The 19,341-nt window shown below is 50.2% G+C and overlaps 1 protein-coding gene across 1 annotated transcript in view; it reads right to left on the reverse strand.

Annotated features, from left to right (window-relative positions):
- LOC138355958 (autotransporter adhesin BpaC-like) overlaps positions 1–19,341 on the reverse strand; it is a 28,078-nt gene that overhangs the window by 3,084 nt on the left and 5,653 nt on the right. Inside the window, exons 4-9 of the mRNA XM_069311493.1 lie at positions 17,346–17,660; positions 15,391–15,684; positions 9,590–9,904; positions 4,912–5,163; positions 3,464–3,736; positions 1,273–1,545 (exon numbers count right to left, since the gene is read on the reverse strand). Of these exons, the coding sequence (XP_069167594.1) occupies positions 1,273–1,545; positions 3,464–3,736; positions 4,912–5,163; positions 9,590–9,904; positions 15,391–15,684; positions 17,346–17,660 (1,722 nt within the window). The remainder of the gene's footprint in view (positions 1–1,272; positions 1,546–3,463; positions 3,737–4,911; positions 5,164–9,589; positions 9,905–15,390; positions 15,685–17,345; positions 17,661–19,341) is intronic.

The raw sequence follows: 19,341 nt of genomic DNA on the forward strand, positions 1-19,341 counted from the left end.
GTGGTGATCACTACCCATGGCATGTTCTTCACAACCCTTGCCTTCATTTTTACTACCCTTGGCGTGGTGTTCACTACCCTTAGCGTGGTGTTCACTACCTTTGGCGTGGTGTTCACTACCCTTGGCGTGGAGTTCACGTCCCTTGGCGTGGTGTTCACTACCCTTGGCGTGGTGTTCACTACCCCTGGAGTGGTGTTCACTGCCCTTAGCGTGGTGTTCACTACCCTTGGCGTGGTGTTCACTACCCTTGGCGTGGAGTTCACGTCCCTTGGCGTGGTGTTCACTACCCTTGGCGTGGTGTTCACTACCCCTGGAGTGGTGTTCACTACCCTTCACGTGGTGTTCACTACCCTGGGCGTGGTGTTCAGTACCTTATCATGGTGTTCACTACCCTTGGCATAGTGTTCACTACCCTTAGCGTGGTGTTCACTACCCTTGGCGTGGTGTTCACTATCCTTGGCATGGTGTTCCCTACCCTTAGCGTGGTGTTCACTACCCTAGGCGTGGCGTTCACTACCCTTGGCGTGGTGTTCACTACCCTTGGTGTGGTCTTCACTACCCTTAGCGTTGTGTTCACTACCATTGGCAAGGTGTTCACTACACTTGGCATAGTGTTCACTACCATTCGGGTGGTGTTCACGACCCCTGGCATGGTGTTCACTACCCTTGATGTGGTGTTCACTACCCTTGGCGTGATGTTCACTACCCTTGGCGTGGTATTCACTGAACGTGGCGTGGTGTTCACTGAACTTGGCGTGGTGTTCACTTCCCTTCAAATGGTTTTCACTACCCTTGGTGTGGTGCTCACTACCCCTAGCGTGGTGTTCACTACCCTTGGCGTAATGTTCACTACTCTTGGCGTGGTGTTCACTACCCACGCTTGGTATGGTGTTCACTACCTTGGTGTGGTGTGGTGTGTGTGGTGTGTGGCTATCCTTGGTGTGGTGTTCACTACCAATGACGTGGTGTTCACTACTCTTAGCGTAGTCTTCACTACCCTTCGTGTGGTGTTCACTACCCTTGGCGTGGTGTTCACTACCCCTAACGTGCTGTTCACTACCTCTAGCGTGGTGATCACTATCCTTGGCGTTGGGTTAACTACCCTTGGCGTGGTGTTCACTACCCTTTGCATGGTGTAAACTACCCTTGACTTGGTGTTCACTACCCTTTAGCGTGGGGTTCATTACCCTTGGCGTGGTGTTCACTACCCTTGGCATGGTGTTCATTTCCCTTTGCATGGTGTTCACTACCCTTGACGTGGTGTTTACTAACCTTGGCATTGTGTTCACTACCCTTGGCATGGTGTTCACTACCCTTCATTTGGTGTTTACTACCCTTGGCGGGGTGCTCACTATCCCTGACGAGGTGTTCACTACCCTTGGCATAGTGTTCACTACCCTTAGCATAGTGTTCACTTCCCTTGGCATGGTGTTCACTACCCTTAGCATAGTTTTCACTGACCTTGACGTGGTGTTCACTACCCTTGGCGTGGTGTTCCCTACCCATTGTGTAGTGTTCATCACCCTTGATGTGGTGTTCACTACCCTTGACGTATTGTTCACTATCCTTAGTGTGGTGTTCATTACCCTTGGCGTGGTGTTCACTACCCTTCGCATGGTGTTCACTAACCTTGACGTGGTGTTCACTTCTCTTTATGTGGTGTTCAGTACCCTTCGCGTGGTGTTCAGTACCTTTAGCGTGGTGTTCACTACCCATGGCGTGGTGTTCACTACCTTTGGCATGTTGTTCACTACCCTCGGCGTAGTGTTCACATCCCTTGGCATGGTGTTCACTACCCTTAGCATTGTTTTCACTAACCTTGACGTGGTGTACACTACCCTTGGCGTGGTGTTCATTACCAATGGTATGGTGTTCACTACTCATAGCGTGGTGTTCACTACCCTTAGCGTGGTGTTCACTATCCTTGGCGTTATGTTCACTTCCCTTGGCGTGGTATTCAGTACCTTTGGCTTGGTGTTCAATACAATTGGCTTGATATTCGCTACCCTTTGCGTGATGTTCACTACCCTTGGCGTGGTCTTCACTATCCTAGGCGTGGTGTTCACTACCCCTGGCGTGGTGTTCACTACCCTTGGCGGGGTGTTCACTACCTTTGGCTTGGTGTTCACTTCCATCGCATGGTGTTCACTACCCTTGGAATGGTGTTCACTACCCTTGGCGTGGTGTTCACTACCCCCGACGAGGTGTTCACTACAGTTGGCATAGTCTTCACTACCTATGGCATAGTGTTCACTTCCCTTGGCATGGTGTTCACTACCCTTAGCATGGTTTTCACTAACCTTGACGTGGTGTTCACTACCCTTGGCGTGGTGTTCACTACCCATGGCATTGTGTTCACTACCCATGGCGTCACGTTCACTACCCTTGGCGTGGTGTTTACTACCCTTGGCGTTATGTTCATTACCTTTGGCGTGGTGTTCACAACCTTTAGCTTGGTGTTCAATACCATTGGCTTGATGTTCACTACCTTTGGAGTGATGTTTACTACCCTTGGCGTGGTCTTCACTACCTTTAGCGTGGTGTTCACTACCTTTGGCTTAGTGTTCACTACCATTCGCATGGTGTTCACTACCCTTGGCGTAGTGTTCACTACCCTTGGCGTGGTGTTCACTATCCTTGGCATGGTGTTCCCTACCCTTAGCGTGGTGTTCACTACCCTAGGCGTGGCGTTCACTACCCTTGGCGTGGTGTTCACTACCCTTGGTGTGGTCTTCACTACCCTTAGCGTTGTGTTCACTACCATTGGCAAGGTGTTCACTACACTTGGCATAGTGTTCACTACCATTCGGGTGGTGTTCACGACCCCTGGCATGGTGTTCACTACCCTTGATGTGGTGTTCACTACCCTTGGCGTGGTGTTCACTACCCTTGGCGTGGTATTCACTGAACGTGGCGTGGTGTTCACTGAACTTGGCGTGGTGTTCACTTCCCTTCAAATGGTTTTCACTACCCTTGGTGTGGTGCTCACTACCCCTAGCGTGGTGTTCACTACCCTTGGCGTAATGTTCACTACTCTTGGCGTGGTGTTCACTACCCACGCTTGGTATGGTGCTCACTACCTTGGTGTGGTGTGGTGTGTGGTGTGGTGTGTGGTGTGTGGCTATCCTTGGTGTGGTGTTCACTACCAATGACGTGGTGTTCACTACTCTTAGCGTAGTCTTCACTACCCTTCGTGTGGTGTTCACTACCCTTGGCGTGGTGTTCACTACCCCTAACGTGCTGTTCACTACCTCTAGCGTGGTGATCACTATCCTTGGCGTTGGGTTAACTACCCTTGGCGTGGTGTTCACTACCCTTTGCATGGTGTAAACTACCCTTGACTTGGTGTTCACTACCCTTTAGCGTGGGGTTCATTACCCTTGGCGTGGTGTTCACTACCCTTGGCATGGTGTTCATTTCCCTTTGCATGGTGTTCACTACCCTTGACGTGGTGTTTACTAACCTTGGCATTGTGTTCACTACCCTTGGCATGGTGTTCACTACCCTTCATTTGGTGTTTACTACCCTTGGCGGGGTGCTCACTATCCCTGACGAGGTGTTCACTACCCTTGGCATAGTGTTCACTACCCTTAGCATAGTGTTCACTTCCCTTGGCATGGTGTTCACTACCCTTAGCATAGTTTTCACTGACCTTGACGTGGTGTTCACTACCCTTGGCGTGGTGTTCCCTACCCATTGTGTAGTGTTCATCACCCTTGATGTGGTGTTCACTACCCTTGACGTATTGTTCACTATCCTTAGTGTGGTGTTCATTACCCTTGGCGTGGTGTTCACTACCCTTCGCATGGTGTTCACTAACCTTGACGTGGTGTTCACTTCTCTTTATGTGGTGTTCAGTACCCTTCGCGTGGTGTTCAGTACCTTTAGCGTGGTGTTCACTACCCATGGCGTGGTGTTCACTACCTTTGGCATGTTGTTCACTACCCTCGGCGTAGTGTTCACATCCCTTGGCATGGTGTTCACTACCCTTAGCATTGTTTTCACTAACCTTGACGTGGTGTACACTACCCTTGGCGTGGTGTTCATTACCAATGGTATGGTGTTCACTACTCATAGCGTGGTGTTCACTACCCTTAGCGTGGTGTTCACTATCCTTGGCGTTATGTTCACTTCCCTTGGCGTGGTATTCAGTACCTTTGGCTTGGTGTTCAATACAATTGGCTTGATATTCACTACCCTTTGCGTGATGTTCACTACCCTTGGCGTGGTCTTCACTATCCTAGGCGTGGTGTTCACTACCCCTGGCGTGGTGTTCACTACCCTTGGCGGGGTGTTCACTACCTTTGGCTTGGTGTTCACTTCCATCGCATGGTGTTCACTACCCTTGGAATGGTGTTCACTACCCTTGGCGTGGTGTTCACTACCCCCGACGAGGTGTTCACTACAGTTGGCATAGTCTTCACTACCTATGGCATAGTGTTCACTTCCCTTGGCATGGTGTTCACTACCCTTAGCATGGTTTTCACTAACCTTGACGTGGTGTTCACTACCCTTGGCGTGGTGTTCACTACCCATGGCATTGTGTTCACTACCCATGGCGTCACGTTCACTACCCTTGGCGTGGTGTTTACTACCCTTGGCGTTATGTTCATTACCTTTGGCGTGGTGTTCACAACCTTTCGCTTGGTGTTCAATACCATTGGCTTGATGTTCACTACCTTTGGAGTGATGTTTACTACCCTTGGCGTGGTCTTCACTACCTTTAGCGTGGTGTTCACTACCTTTGGCTTAGTGTTCACTACCATTCGCATGGTGTTCACTACCCTTGGCGTAGTGTTCACTACCCTTGGCGTGGTGTTCACTACTCTTAACGTGGTGTTCACTACCCTTGACGTCATGTTCATTACCCTTGGCGTGGTGTTCACTACCCATAACATGGAATTCACTAACCTTGGCGTGGTGTTTACCACCCTTGGCGTGGAGTTCACTACCCTTGGCGTGGTGATCACTTCCCATTACATGGTGTACACTACTAATGGCGTGCTGTTTACTACCCTTTGCGTGGTGTTCACTACCCTTGGCGTCATGCTCACTACCCTTGGCGTGGTGTTCACTACCCTTGACTTGGTGTTCACTAGCAATGGCAAGGTGTTCACTACCCTTTGCGTGGTGTTCACTACCCTTGGCGTGGTCTTCACTACCCTTGGCGTGGTCTTCACTACCCTTTGCGTAATGTTCACTACTCCTAGCGTAGTCTTCACTACCCTTCGTGTGATGTTCACTACCCTTGGCGTGGTGTTCACTACCCCTAACGTGCTGTTCACTACCCTTTGCGAGGTGATCACTAACCTAGGCGTTGTGTTCACTACCCTTGGCGTGTGTTTGCTACCCTTAGCATGGTGTTCATTAAACTTGGCGTGGTGTTCACTACCCTTGGCGTGGTGTTCACTACCCTTGGCATGGTGTTCACTACCGTTGACGTGGTGTTCACTACCCTTGGCGTGGGGTTCATTACCCTTGGTGTGGTGTTCACTACCCTTGGCATGGTGTTCACTTCCCTTTGCATGGTGTTCACTACCCATAACTTGGAATTTACTAACCTTGGCGTGGTGTTGACTACCCTTCACTTCGTGTTCACTACCCTTGGCGTGGTGTTCACTACCCCTGGCGAGGTGTTCACTACCCTTGGCATGGTGTTCACTACCCTTGGCATAGTGTTCACATCCCCTGGCATGGTGTTCACTACCCTTAGCTTTGTTTTCACTAACCTTGACGTGGTGTACACTACCCTTTGCGTGGTGTTCACTACCCCTGGCGAGGTGTTCACTACCCTTGGCATGGTGTTCACTACCCTTGGCATGGTGTTCACTACCCTTAGTATTGTTTTCACTAACGTTGACGTGGTGTACACTACCCTTGGCGTGGTGTTCACTACCAATGGTATGGTATTCACTACTCATAGCGTGGTGTTCACTACCCTTGGCGTGGTGTTCACTATCCTTGGCGTTATGTTCACTAACTTGGCGTGGTATTTACTACCTTTGGCTTGGTGTTCAATACCATTGGCTTGATGTTCACTACCTTTGGAGTAATGTTCACTACCCTTGGTGTATTCTTCACTACCCTAGACGTGGTGATCACTACTTCTGGCGTGGTATTCACCACCCTTGGCGTGGTGTTCACTACCTTTCGCTTGGTGTTCACTACCATCGCATGGTGTTCACTACCCTTGGAAAGGTGTTCACTACCCTTGGCGTGGTGTTCACTACCCATGGCATGGAATTCACTAACCTTGGTGTGGTGTTCACCACCCTTGGCGTGGTGTTAACTACCCTTGGCGTGGTGTTCACTTCCCATTACATGGTTTACACTACCAATGGCGTGCTGTTTACTACCCTTTGCGTGGTGTTCACTACCCTTGGCGTCATGCTCACTACCCTTGGCGTGGAGTTCACTACCCTTGGCTTGGTGTTCACTACCAATGGCTTGGTGTTCACTACCATTGGCATGGTGTTCACTACCCGTGGCATGCTGTTCACTACCCTTAGCGTGGTGTTCACTACCCTTAGCGTGGTCTTCACTACCCTTAGCGTTGTGTTCACTACCATTGGCAAGGTGTTCACTACACTTGGCATAGTGTTCACTACCATTCGGGTGGTGTTCACGACCCCTGGCGTGGTGATCACTACCCTTGATGTGGTGTTCACTACCCTTGGCGTGATGTTCACTACCCTTGGCATGGTGTTCACTACCCGTGGCATGCTGTTCACTACCCTTAGCGTGGTGTTCACTACCCTTGGCGTGGTCTTCACTATCCTTGGCGTTATGTTCACTACACTTCGCGTGGTAATCACTACCTTTGGCTTCGTGTTCAATACCATTGGCTTGATGTTCACTACCTTTGGAGTAATGTTCACTACCCTTGGTGTATTCTTCACTACCCTAGACGTGGTGATCACTACTTCTGGCGTGGTATTCACCACCCTTGGCGTGGTGTTCACTACCTTTCGCTTGGTGTTCACTACCCTTGGAGTGGTGTTCACTACCCCCGGCGAGGTGTTCACTACCCTTGGCATAGTGTTCACAACCTTTAGCATAGTGTTCACTTCCCTTGGCATGGTGTTCACTACCCTTGGCGTGGTGTTCACTACCCATGGCATGGAATTCACTAACCTTGGTGTGGTGTTCACCACCCTTGGCGTGGTGTTAACTACCCTTGGCGTGGTGTTCACTTCCCATTACATGGTTTACAATACCAATGGCGTGCTGTTTACTACCCTTTGCGTGGTGTTCACTACCCTTGGCGTCATGCTCACTACCCTTGGCGTGGTGTTATCTACCCTTGGCTTGGTGTTCACTACCAATGGCTTGGTGTTCACTACCATTGGCGTGGTGTTCACTACCCGTGGCATGCTGTTCACTACCCTTAGCGTGGTGTTCACTACCCTTGGCGTTGTTCACTACCCTTAGCGTTGTGTTCACTACCATTGGCAAGGTGTTCACTACACTTGGCATAGTGTTCACTACCATTCGGGTGGTGTTCACGACCCCTGGCGTGGTGTTCACTACCGTTGATGTGGTGTTCACTACCCTTGGCGTGGTGTTCACTACCCTTGGCGTGGTATTCACTGTACGTGGCGTGGGGTTCACTGAACTTGGCGTGGTGTTCACTTCCCTTCAAATGGTTTTCACTACCCTTGGTGTGGTGCTCACTACCCTTAGTGTGGTGTTCACTACCCTTGGCGTAATGTTCACTACTCTTGGCGTGGTGTTCACTTCCCTTGGTGTGGTGTTCACTACCAATGACGTGGTGTTCACTACTCTTAGCGTAGTCTTCACTACCCTTCGTGTGGTGTTCACTACCCTTGGCGTGGTGTTCACTACCCCTAACGTGCTGTTCACTACCTTTAGCGTGGTGATCACTATCCTTGGCGTTGTGTTAACTACCCGTGGCGTGGTGTTCATTACCCTTTGCATGGTGTTCACTACCCTTGACTTGGTGTTCACTACCCTTTAGCGTGGGGTTCATTACCCTTGGCGTGGTGTTCACTACCCTTGGCATGGTGTTCATTTCCCTTTGCATGGTGTTCACTACCCTTGACGTGGTGTTTACTAACCTTGGCATTGTGTTCAATACCCTTGGCATGGTGTTCACTACCCTTCATTTGGTGTTTACTACCCTTGGCGGGGTGCTCACTATCCCTGACGAGGTGTTCACTACCCTTGGCATGGTGTTCACTACCCTTAGCATAGTGTTCACTTCCCTTGGCATGGTGTTCACTACCCTTAGCATAGTTTTCACTAACCTTGACGTGGTGTTCACTACCCTTAGCGTGGTGTTCCCTACCCTTTGTGTAGTGTTCATCACCCTTGGTGTGGTGTTCACTACCCTTGACGTATTGTTCACTATCCTTAGTGTGGTGTTCATTTCCTTTGGCGTGGTGTTCACTACCCTTCGCATGGTGTTCACTAACCTTGACGTGGTGTTCACTTCTCTTTATGTGGTGTTCAGTACCCTTCGCGTGGTGTTCAGTACCTTTAGCGTGGTGTTCACTACCCTTGGCGTGGTGTTCATTACCTTTGGCATGTTGTTCACTACCCTCGGCGTAGTGTTCACATCCCTTGGCATGGTGTTCACTACCCTTAGCATTGTTTTCACTAACCTTGACGTGGTGTACACTACCCTTGGCGTGGTGTTCACTACCAATGGTATGGTGTTCACTACTCATAGCGTGGTGTTCACTAACCTTAGCGTGGTGTTCACTATCCTTCGCGTTATGTTCACTACCCTTGGCGTGGTATTCACTACCTTTGGCTTGGTGTTCAATACAATTGGCTTGATATTCACTACCCTTTGCGTGATGTTCACTACCCTTGGCGCGGTCTTCACTACCCTAGGCGTGGTGTTCACTACCCCTGGCGTGGTGTTCACTACGCTTGGCGGGGTGTTCACTACCTTTGGCTTGGTATTCACTTCCATCGCATGGTGTTCACTACCCTTGGCATGGTGTTCACTACCCTTGGCGTGGTGTTCACTACCCCCGACGAGGTGTTCACTACAGTTGGCATAGTCTTCACTACCTATGGCATAGTGTTCACTTCCCTTGGCAAGGTGTTCACTACCCTTAGCATGGTTTTCACTAACCTTGACGTGGTGTTCACTACCCTTGGCGTGGTGTTCACTACCCATGGCATTGTGTTCACTACCCATGGCGTCACGTTCACTACCCTTGGCGTGGTGTTTACTACCCTTGGCGTTATGTTCATTACCTGTGGCGTGGTGTTCACAACCTTTAGCTTGGTGTTCAATACCATTGGCTTGATGTTCACTACCTTTGGAGTGATGTTTACTACCCTTGGCGTGGTCTTCACTACCTTTTGCGTGGTGTTCACTACCCCTGGCGTGGTGTTCACCACCCTTGGCGTGGTGTTCACCACCCTTGGCGTGGTGTTCACTACCTTTGGCTTGGTGTTCACTACCATTCGCATGGTGTTCACTACCCTTGGCGTGGTGTTCACTACCCTTGGCGTGGTGTTCACTACCTTTAACGTGGTGTTCACTACCCTTGACGTCATGTTCATTACCCTTGGCGTGGTGTTCACTACCCATGGCATGGAATTCACTAACCTTGGCGTGGTGTTTACCACCCTTGGCGTGGAGTTCACTACCCTTGGCGTGGTGATCACTTCCCATTACATGGTGTACACTACCAATGGCGTGCTGTTTACTACCCTTTGCGTGGTGTTCACTGCCCTTGGCGTCATGCTCACTACCCTTGGCGTGGTGTTCACTACCCTTGACTTGGTGTTCAATACCAATAGCTTGGTGTTCACTACCATTGGCATGGTGTTCACTACCCGTGGCAAGGTGTTCACGACCCTTTGCGTGGTGTTCACTACCCTTGGCGTGGTCTTCACTACCCTTGGCGTGGTCTTCACTACCCTTGGCGTAATGTTCACTACTCTTAGCGTAGTCTTCACTACCCTTCGTGTGGTGTTCACTACCCATGGCGTGGTGTTCACTACCCCTAACGTGCTGTTCACTACCCTTAGCGTGGTGATCACTAACCTAGGCGTTGTATTCACTACCCTTGGCGTGTTGTTTGCTACCCTTAGCATGGTGTTCATTACCCTTGGCGTGGTGTTCACTACCCTTGGCGTGGTGTTCACTACCCTTGGCATGGTGTTCACTACCGTTGACGTGGTGTTCACTACCCTTGGCGTGGGGTTCATTACCCTTGGTGTGGTGTTCACTACCCTTGGCATGGTGTTCACTTCCCTTTGCATGGTGTTCACTACCCTTGGCTTGGAATTTACTAACCTTGGCATTGTGTTCACTACCCTTGGCATGGTGTTCACTACCCTTCATTTGGTGTTCACTACCCTTAGCGTGGTGTTCACTACCCCTGGCGAGGTGTTCACTACCCTTGGCATGGTGTTCACTACCCTTGGCATAGTGTTCACTACCCTTTGCATGGTGTTCACTACCCTTGACTTGGTGTTCACTACCCTTTAGCGTGGGGTTCATTGCCCTTGGCGTGGTGTTCACTACCCTTGGCATGGTGTTCATTTCCCTTTGCATGGTGTTCACTACCCTTGACGTGGTGTTTACTAACCTTGGCATTGTGTTCACTACCCTTGGCATGGTGTTCACTACCCTTCATTTGGTGTTTACTACCCTTGGCGGGGTGCTCACTATCCCTGACGAGGTGTTCACTACCCTTGGCATGGTGTTCACTACCCTTAGCATAGTGTTCACTTCCCTTGGCAGGGTGTTCACTACCCTTAGCATAGTTTTCACTAACCTTGACGTGGTGTTCACTACCCTTAGCGTGGTGTTCCCTACCCTTTGTGTAGTGTTAATCACCCTTGGTGTGGTGTTCACTACCCTTGACGTATTGTTCACTACCCTTGGCATGGTGTTCACTACCCTTGGCATAGTGTTCACATCCCTTGGCATGGTGTTCACTACCCTTAGCTTTATTTTCACTAACCTTGACGTGGTGTACACTACCCTTGGCGTGGTGTTCACTACCCCTGGCGAGGTGTTCACTACCCTTGGCATGGTGTTCACTACCCTTGGCATGGTGTTCACTACCCTTAGTATTGTTTTCACTAACGTTGACGTGGTGTACACTACCCTTGGCGTGGTGTTCACTACAAATGGTATGGTATTCACTACTCATAGCGTGGTGTTCACTACCCTTGGCCTGGTGTTCACTATCCTTGGCGTTATGTTCACTACACTTGGCGTGGTATTCACTACCTTTGGCTTGGTGTTCAATACCATTGGCTTGATGTTCACTACCTTTGGAGTAATGTTCACTACCCTTGGTGTATTCTTCACTACCCTAGACGTGGTGATCACTACTTCTGGCGTGGTATTCACCACCCTTGGCGTGGTGTTCACTACCTTTCGCTTGGTGTTCACTACCATCGCATGGTGTTCACTACACTTGGCATGGTGTTCACTACCCTTGGAGTGGTGTTCACTACCCCCGGCGAGGTGTTCACTACCCTTGGCATAGTGTTCACTACCTTTAGCATAGTGTTCACTTCCCTTGGCATGGTGTTCACTACCCTTGGTGTGGTGTTCACTACCCATGGCATGGAATTCACTAACCTTGGTGTGGTGTTCACCACCCTTGGCGTGGTGTTAACTACCCTTGGAGTGGTGTTCACTTCCCATTACATGGTTTACACTACCAATGGCGTGCTGTTTACTACCCTTTGCGTGGTGTTCACTACCCTTGGCGTCATGCTCACTACCCTTGGCGTGGTGTTAACTACCCTTGGCTTGGTGTTCACTACCAATGGCTTGGTGTTCACTACCATTGGCATGGTGTTCACTACCCGTGGCATGCTGTTCACTACCTTTAGCGTGGTGTTCACTACCCTTGGCGTTGTCTTCACTACCCTTAGCGTTGTGTTCACTACCATTAGCAAGGTGTTCACTACACTTGGCATAGTGTTCACTACCATTCGGGTGGTGTTCACGACCCCTGGCGTGGTGTTCACTACCCTTGATGTGGTGTTCACTACCCTTGGCGTGGTGTTCACTACCCTTGGCGTGGTATTCACTGTACGTGGCGTGGTGTTCACTGAACTTGGCGTGGTGTTCACTTCCCTTCAAATGGTTTTCACTACCCTTGGTGTGGTGCTCACTACCCTTTGCGTGGTGTTCACTACCCTTGGCGTAATGTTCACTACTCTTGGCGTGGTGTTCACTTCCCTTGGTGTGGTGTTCACTACCAATGACGTGGTGTTCAATACTCTTAGCGTAGTCTTCACTACCCTTCGTGTGGTGTTCACTACCCTTGGCGTGGTGTTCACTACCCTTGGCGTGGTATTCACTGTACGTGGCGTGGTGTTCACTGAACTTGGCGTGGTGTTCACTTCCCTTCAAATGGTTTTCACTACCCTTGGTGTGGTGCTCACTACAATTTGCGTGGTGTTCACTACCCTTGGCGTAATGTTCACTACTCTTGGCGTGGTGTTCACTTCCCTTGGTGTGGTGTTCACTACCAATGACGTGGTGTTCAATACTCTTAGCGTAGTCTTCACTACCCTTCGTGTGGTGTTCACTACCCTTGGCGTGGTGTTCACTACCCTTGGCGTGGTATTCACTGTACGTGGCGTGGTGTTCACTGAACTTGGCGTGGTGTTCACTTCCCTTCAAATGGTTTTCACTACCCTTGGTGTGGTGCTCACTACCCTTTGCGTGGTGTTCACTACCCTTGGCGTAATGTTCACTACTCTTGGCGTGGTGTTCACTTCCCATTACATGGTTTACACTACCAATGGCGTGCTGTTTACTACCCTTTGCGTGGTGTTCACTACCCATGGCGTCATGCTCACTACCCTTGGCGTGGTGTTAACTACCCTTGGCTTGGTGTTCACTACCAATGGCTTGGTGTTCACTACCATTGGCATGGTGTTCACTACCCGTGGCATGCTGTTCACTACCTTTAGCGTGGTGTTCACTACCCTTGGCGTTGTCTTCACTACCCTTAGCGTTGTGTTCACTACCATTAGCAAGGTGTTCACTACACTTGGCATAGTGTTCACTACCATTCGGGTGGTGTTCACGACCCCTGGCGTGGTGTTCACTACCCTTGATGTGGTGTTCACTACCCTTGGCGTGGTGTTCACTACCCTTGGCGTGGTATTCACTGTACGTGGCGTGGTGTTCACTGAACTTGGCGTGGTGTTCACTTCCCTTCAAATGGTTTTCACTACCCTTGGTGTGGTGCTCACTACCCTTTGCGTGGTGTTCACTACCCTTGGCGTAATGTTCACTACTCTTGGCGTGGTGTTCACTTCCCTTGGTGTGGTGTTCACTACCAATGACGTGGTGTTCAATACTCTTAGCGTAGTCTTCACTACCCTTCGTGTGGTGTTCACTACCCTTGGCGTGGTGTTCACTACCCTTGGCGTGGTATTCACTGTACGTGGCGTGGTGTTCACTGAACTTGGCGTGGTGTTCACTTCCCTTCAAATGGTTTTCACTACCCTTGGTGTGGTGCTCACTACCCTTTGCGTGGTGTTCACTACCCTTGGCGTAATGTTCACTACTCTTGGCGTGGTGTTCACTTCCCTTGGTGTGGTGTTCACTACCAATGACGTGGTGTTCACTACTCTTAGCGTAGTCTTCACTACCCTTCGTGTGGTGTTCACTACCCTTGGCGTGGTGTTCACTACCCCTAACGTGCTGTTCACTACCTTTAGCGTGGTCATCACTATCCTTGGCGTTGTGTTAACTACCCTTGGCGTGGTGTTCACTACCCTTTGCATGGTGTTCACTACCCTTGACTTGGTGTTCACTACCCTTTAGCGTGGGGTTCATTGCCCTTGGCGTGGTGTTCACTACCCTTGGCATGGTGTTCATTTCCCTTTGCATGGTGTTCACTACCCTTGACGTGGTGTTTACTAACCTTGGCATTGTGTTCACTACCCTTGGCATGGTGTTCACTACCCTTCATTTGGTGTTTACTACCCTTGGCGGGGTGCTCACTATCCCTGACGAGGTGTTCACTACCCTTGGCATGGTGTTCACTGCCCTTAGCATAGTGTTCACTTCCCTTGGCAGGGTGTTCACTACCCTTAGCATAGTTTTCACTAACCTTGACGTGGTGTTCACTACCCTTAGCGTGGTGTTCCCTACCCTTTGTGTAGTGTTCATCACCCTTGGTGTGGTGTTCACTACCCTTGACGTATTGTTCACTATCCTTAGTGTGGTGTTCATTACCTTTATCGTGGTGTTCACTACCCTTCGCATGGTGTTCACTAACCTTGACGTGGTGTTCACTTCTCTTTATGTGGTGTTCAGTACACTTCACGTGTGTTCAGTACCTTTAGCGTGGTGTTCACTACCCATGGCGTGGTGTTCACTACCTTTGGCATGTTTGTTCACTACCCTCGGCGTAGTGTTCACATCCCTTGGCATGGTGTTCACTACCCTTAGCATTGTTTTCACTAACCTTGACGTGGTGTACACTACCCTTGGCGTGGTGTTCACTACCAATGGTATGGTGCTCACTACTCATAGCGTGGTGTTCACCTACCCTTAGCGTGGTGTTCACTATCCTTGGCGTTATGTTCACTACCCTTTACGTGGCATTCACTACCTTTGGCTTGGTGTTCAATACAATTGCTTAATATTCACTAACCCTTTGCGTGATGTTCACTACCCTTGGCGCGGTCTTCACTACCCTAGGCGTGGTGTTCACTACCCCTGGCGTGGTGTTCACTACGCTTGGCGGGGTGTTCACTACCTTTGGCTTGGTGTTCACTTCCATCGCATGGTGTTCACTACCCTTGGCATGGTGTTCACTACCCTTGGCGTGGTGTTCACTACCCCCGACGAGGTGTTCACTACAGTTTGGCATAGTCTTCACTACCTATGGCATAGTGTTCACTTCCCTTGGCATGGTGTTTCACTACCCTTAGCATGGTTTTTCACTAACCTTGACGTGGTGTTTCACTACCCTTGGCGTGGTGTTCACTACCCATGGCATTGTGTTCACTACCCATGGCGTCACGTTCACTACCCTTGGCGTGGTGTTTACTACCCTTGGCGTTATGTTCATTACCTGTGGCGTGGTGTTCACAACCTTTAGCTTGGTGTTCAATACATTGGCTTGATGTTCACTACCTTTGGAGTGATGTTTACTACCCTTGGCGGATCTTCACTACCTTTTGCGTGGTGTTCACTACCCCTGGCGTGGTGTTCACCACCCTTGGCCGTGGTGTTCACTACCTTTGGCTTGGTGTTCCACTACCATTCGCATGGTGTTCACTACCCTTGGCGTGGTGTTCACTACCCTTAGCGTGGTGTTCACTACCCTTAACGTGGTGTTCACTACCCTTGACGTCATGTTCATTACCCTTGGCGTGGTGTTCACTACCCATGGCATGGAATTCACTAACCTTGGCGTGGTGTTTACCACCCTTGGCGTGGAGTTCACTACCCTTGGCGTGGTGATCACTTCCCATTACATGGTGTACACTACCAATGGCGTGCTGTTTACTACCCTTTGCGTGGTGTTCACTGCCCTTGGCGTCATGCTCACTACCCTTGACGTGGTGTTCACTACCTTGACTTGGTGTTTCACTACCAAAAGCTTGGTGTTCACTACCATTGGCATGGTGTTCACTACCCGTGGCAAGGTGTATACTACCCTTTGCGTGGTGTTCACTACCCTTGGCGTGGACTTCACTACCCTTGGGCGTGGTCTTCACTACCCTTGGCGTAATGTTCACTACTCTTAGCGTAGTCTTCACTACCCTTCATGTGGTGTTCACTACCCTTGGCGTGGTGTTCACTACCCCTAACGTGCTGTTCACTACCCTTAGCGTGGTGATCACTAACCTAGGCGTTGTATTCACTACCCTTGGCGTGTTGTTTGCTACCCTTAGCATGGTGTTCATTACCCTTGGCGTGGTGTTCACTACCCTTGGCTGGGTGTTCACTACCCTTGGCATGGTGTTCACTACCGTTGACGTGGTGTTCACTACCCTTGGCGTGGGGTTCATTACCCTTGGTGTGGTGTTCCCTACCCTTGGCCATGGTGTTCACTTCCCTTTGCATGGTGTTCACTACCCTTGCTTGGAATTTACTAACCTTGGCGTGGTGTTCACTACCTTTAGCATGGTGTTCACTACCCTTCATTTCGTGTTCACTACCCTTAGCGTGGTGTTCACTACCACTGGCGAGGTGGTTCACTACCCTTGGCATGGTGTTCACTACCCTTGGCATAGTGTTCACATCCCTTGGCATGGTTGTTCACTACCCTTAGCTTTTGTTTTTCACTAACTTGACGTGGTGTACACTACCCTTGGCGTGGTGTTCACTACCCCTGGCGAGGTGTTCACTTACCCTTGGCATGGTGTTCACTACCCTTGGCATGGTGTTCACAACCCTTAGTATTGTTTTCACTAACCTTGACGTGGTGTACACTACCCTTGGCGTGGTGTTCACTACCAATGGTATGGTGCTCACTACTCATAGCGTGGTGTTCACTACCCTTAGCGTGGTGTTCACTATCCTTGGCGTTATGTTCACTACCCTTTACGTGGCATTCACTACCTTTGGCTTGGTGTTCAATACAATTGGCTTAATATTCACTACCCTTTGCGTGATGTTCACTACCCTTGGCGCGGTCTTCACTACCCTAGGCGTGTTCACTACCCCTGGCGTGGTGTTCACTACGCTTGGCGGGGTGTTCACTACCTTTGGCTTGGTGTTCACTTCCATCGCATGGTGTTCACTACCCTTGGCATGGTGTTCACTACCCTTGGCGTGGTGTTCACTACCCCCGACGAGGTGTTCACTACAGTTGGCATAGTCTTCACTACCTATGGCATAGTGTTCACTTCCCTTGGCATGGTGTTCACTACCCTTAGCATGGTTTTCACTAACCTTGACGTGGTGTTCACTACCCTTGGCGTGGTGTTCACTACCCATGCCATTGTGTTCACTACCCATGGCGTCACGTTCACTACCCTTGGCGTGGTGTTTACTACCCTTGGCGTTATGTTCATTACCTGTGGCGTGGTGTTCACAACCTTTAGCTTGGTGTTCAATACCATTGGCTTGATGTTCACTACCTTTGGAGTGATGTTTACTACCCTTGGCGTGGTCTTCACTACCTTTTGCGTGGTGTTCACTACCCCTGGCGTGGTGTTCACCACACCTTGGCGTGGTGTTCACTACCTTTGGCTTGGTGTTCACTACCCTTCGCATGGTGTTCACTACCCTTGGCGTGGTGTTCACTACCCTTAGCGTGGTGTTCACTACCCTTAACGTGGTGTTCACTACCCTTGACGTCATGTTCATTACCCTTGGCGTGGTGTTCACTACCCATGGCATGGAATTCACTAACCTTGGCGTGGTGTTTACAACCCTTGGCGTGGAGTTCACTACCCTTGGCGTGGTGATCACTTCCCATTACATGGTGTACACTACCAATGGCGTGCTGTTTACTACCCTTTGCGTGGTGTTCACTGCCCTTGGCGTCATGCTCACTACCCTTGACGTGGTGTTCACTACCCTTGACTTGGTGTTCACTACCAAAAGCTTGGTGTTCACTACCATTGGCATGGTGTTCACTACCCGTGGCAAGGTGTATACTACCCTTTGCGTGGTGTTCACTACCCTTGGCGTGGACTTCACTACCCTTGGCGTGGTCTTCACTACCCTTGGCGTAATGTTCACTACTCTTAGCGTAGTTTTCACTACCCTTCATGTGGTGTTCACTACCCTTAGCGTGGTGATCACTAACCTAGGCGTTGTATTCACTACCCTTGGCGTGTTGTTTGCTACCCTTAGCATGGTGTTCATTACCCTTGGCGTGGTGTTCACTACCCTTGGCGTGGTGTTCACTACCCTTGGCATGGTGTTCACTACCGTTGACGTGGTGTTCACTACCCTTGGCGTGGGGTTCATTACCCTTGGTGTGGTGTTCACTACCCTTGGCATGGTGTTCACTTCCCTTTGCATGGTGTTCACTACCCTTGGCTTGGAATTTACTAACCTTGGCGTGGTGTTCACTACCTTTGGCATGGTGTTCACTACCCTTCATTTCGTGTTCACTACCCCTTATGCGTGGTGTTCACTACCCCTGGCGAGGTGTTCACTACCCTTGGCATGCTGTTCACTACCCTTGGCATAGTGTTCACATCCCTTGGCATGGTGTTCACTACCCTTAGCTTTGTTTTCACTAACCTTGACGTGGTGTACACTACCCTTGGCGTGGTGTTCACTACCCCTGGCGAGGTGTTCACTACCCTTGGCATGGTGTTCACTACCCTTGGCATGGTGTTCACAACCCTTAGTATTGTTTTCACTAACGTTGACGTGGTGTACACTACCCTTGGCGTGGTGTTCACTACAAATGGTATGGTATTCACTACTCATAGCGTGGTGTTCACTACCCTTGGCGTGGTGTTCACTATCCTTGGCGTTATGTTCACTACACTTGGCGTGGTATTCACTACCTTTGGCTTGGTGTTCAATACCATTGGCTTGATGTTCACGACCTTTGGAGTAATGTTCACTACCCTTGGTGTATTCTTCACTACCCTAGACGTGGTGATCACTACTTCTGGCGTGGTATTCACCACCCTTGGCGTGGTGTTCACTACCTTTCGCTTGGTGTTCACTACCATCGCATGGTGTTCACTACCCTTGGCATGGTGTTCACTACCCTTGGAGTGGTGTTCACAACCCCCGGCGAGGTGTTTCACTACCCTTGGCATAGTGTTCACTACCTTTAGCATAGTGTTCACTTCACTTGGCATGGTGTTCACTACCCTTGGCGTGGTGTTCACTACCCATGGCATGGAATTCACTAACCTTGGTGTGGTGTTCACCACCCTTGGCGTGGTGTTAACTACCCTTGGCGTGGTGTTCACTTCCCATTACATGGTTTACACTACCAATGGCGTGCTGTTTACTACCCTTTGCGTGGTGTTCACTACCCTTGGCGTCATGCTCACTACCCTTGGCGTGGTGTTTAACTACCCTTGGCATGGTGTTCACTACCAATGGCTTGGTGTTCACTACCATTGGCATGGTGTTCACTACCCGTGACATGCTGTTCACTACCCTTAGCGTGGTGTTCACTACCTTGGCGTTGTCTTCACTACCCTTAGCGTTGTGTTCACTACCATTGGCAAGGTGTTCACTACACTTGGCATAGTGTTCACTACCATTCGGGTGGTGTTCACGACCCCTGGCGTGGTGTTCACTACCCTTGATGTGGTGTTCACTACCCTTGGCGTGGTGTTCACTACCCTTGGCGTGGTATTCACTGTACGTGGCGTGGTGTTCACTGAACTTGGCGTGGTGTTCACTTCCCTTCAAATGGTTTTCACTAC

This window comes from Procambarus clarkii, chromosome 70 (assembly GCF_040958095.1).
Source record: "Procambarus clarkii isolate CNS0578487 chromosome 70, FALCON_Pclarkii_2.0, whole genome shotgun sequence".
Lineage (NCBI taxonomy): Eukaryota > Metazoa > Arthropoda > Malacostraca > Decapoda > Cambaridae > Procambarus > Procambarus clarkii.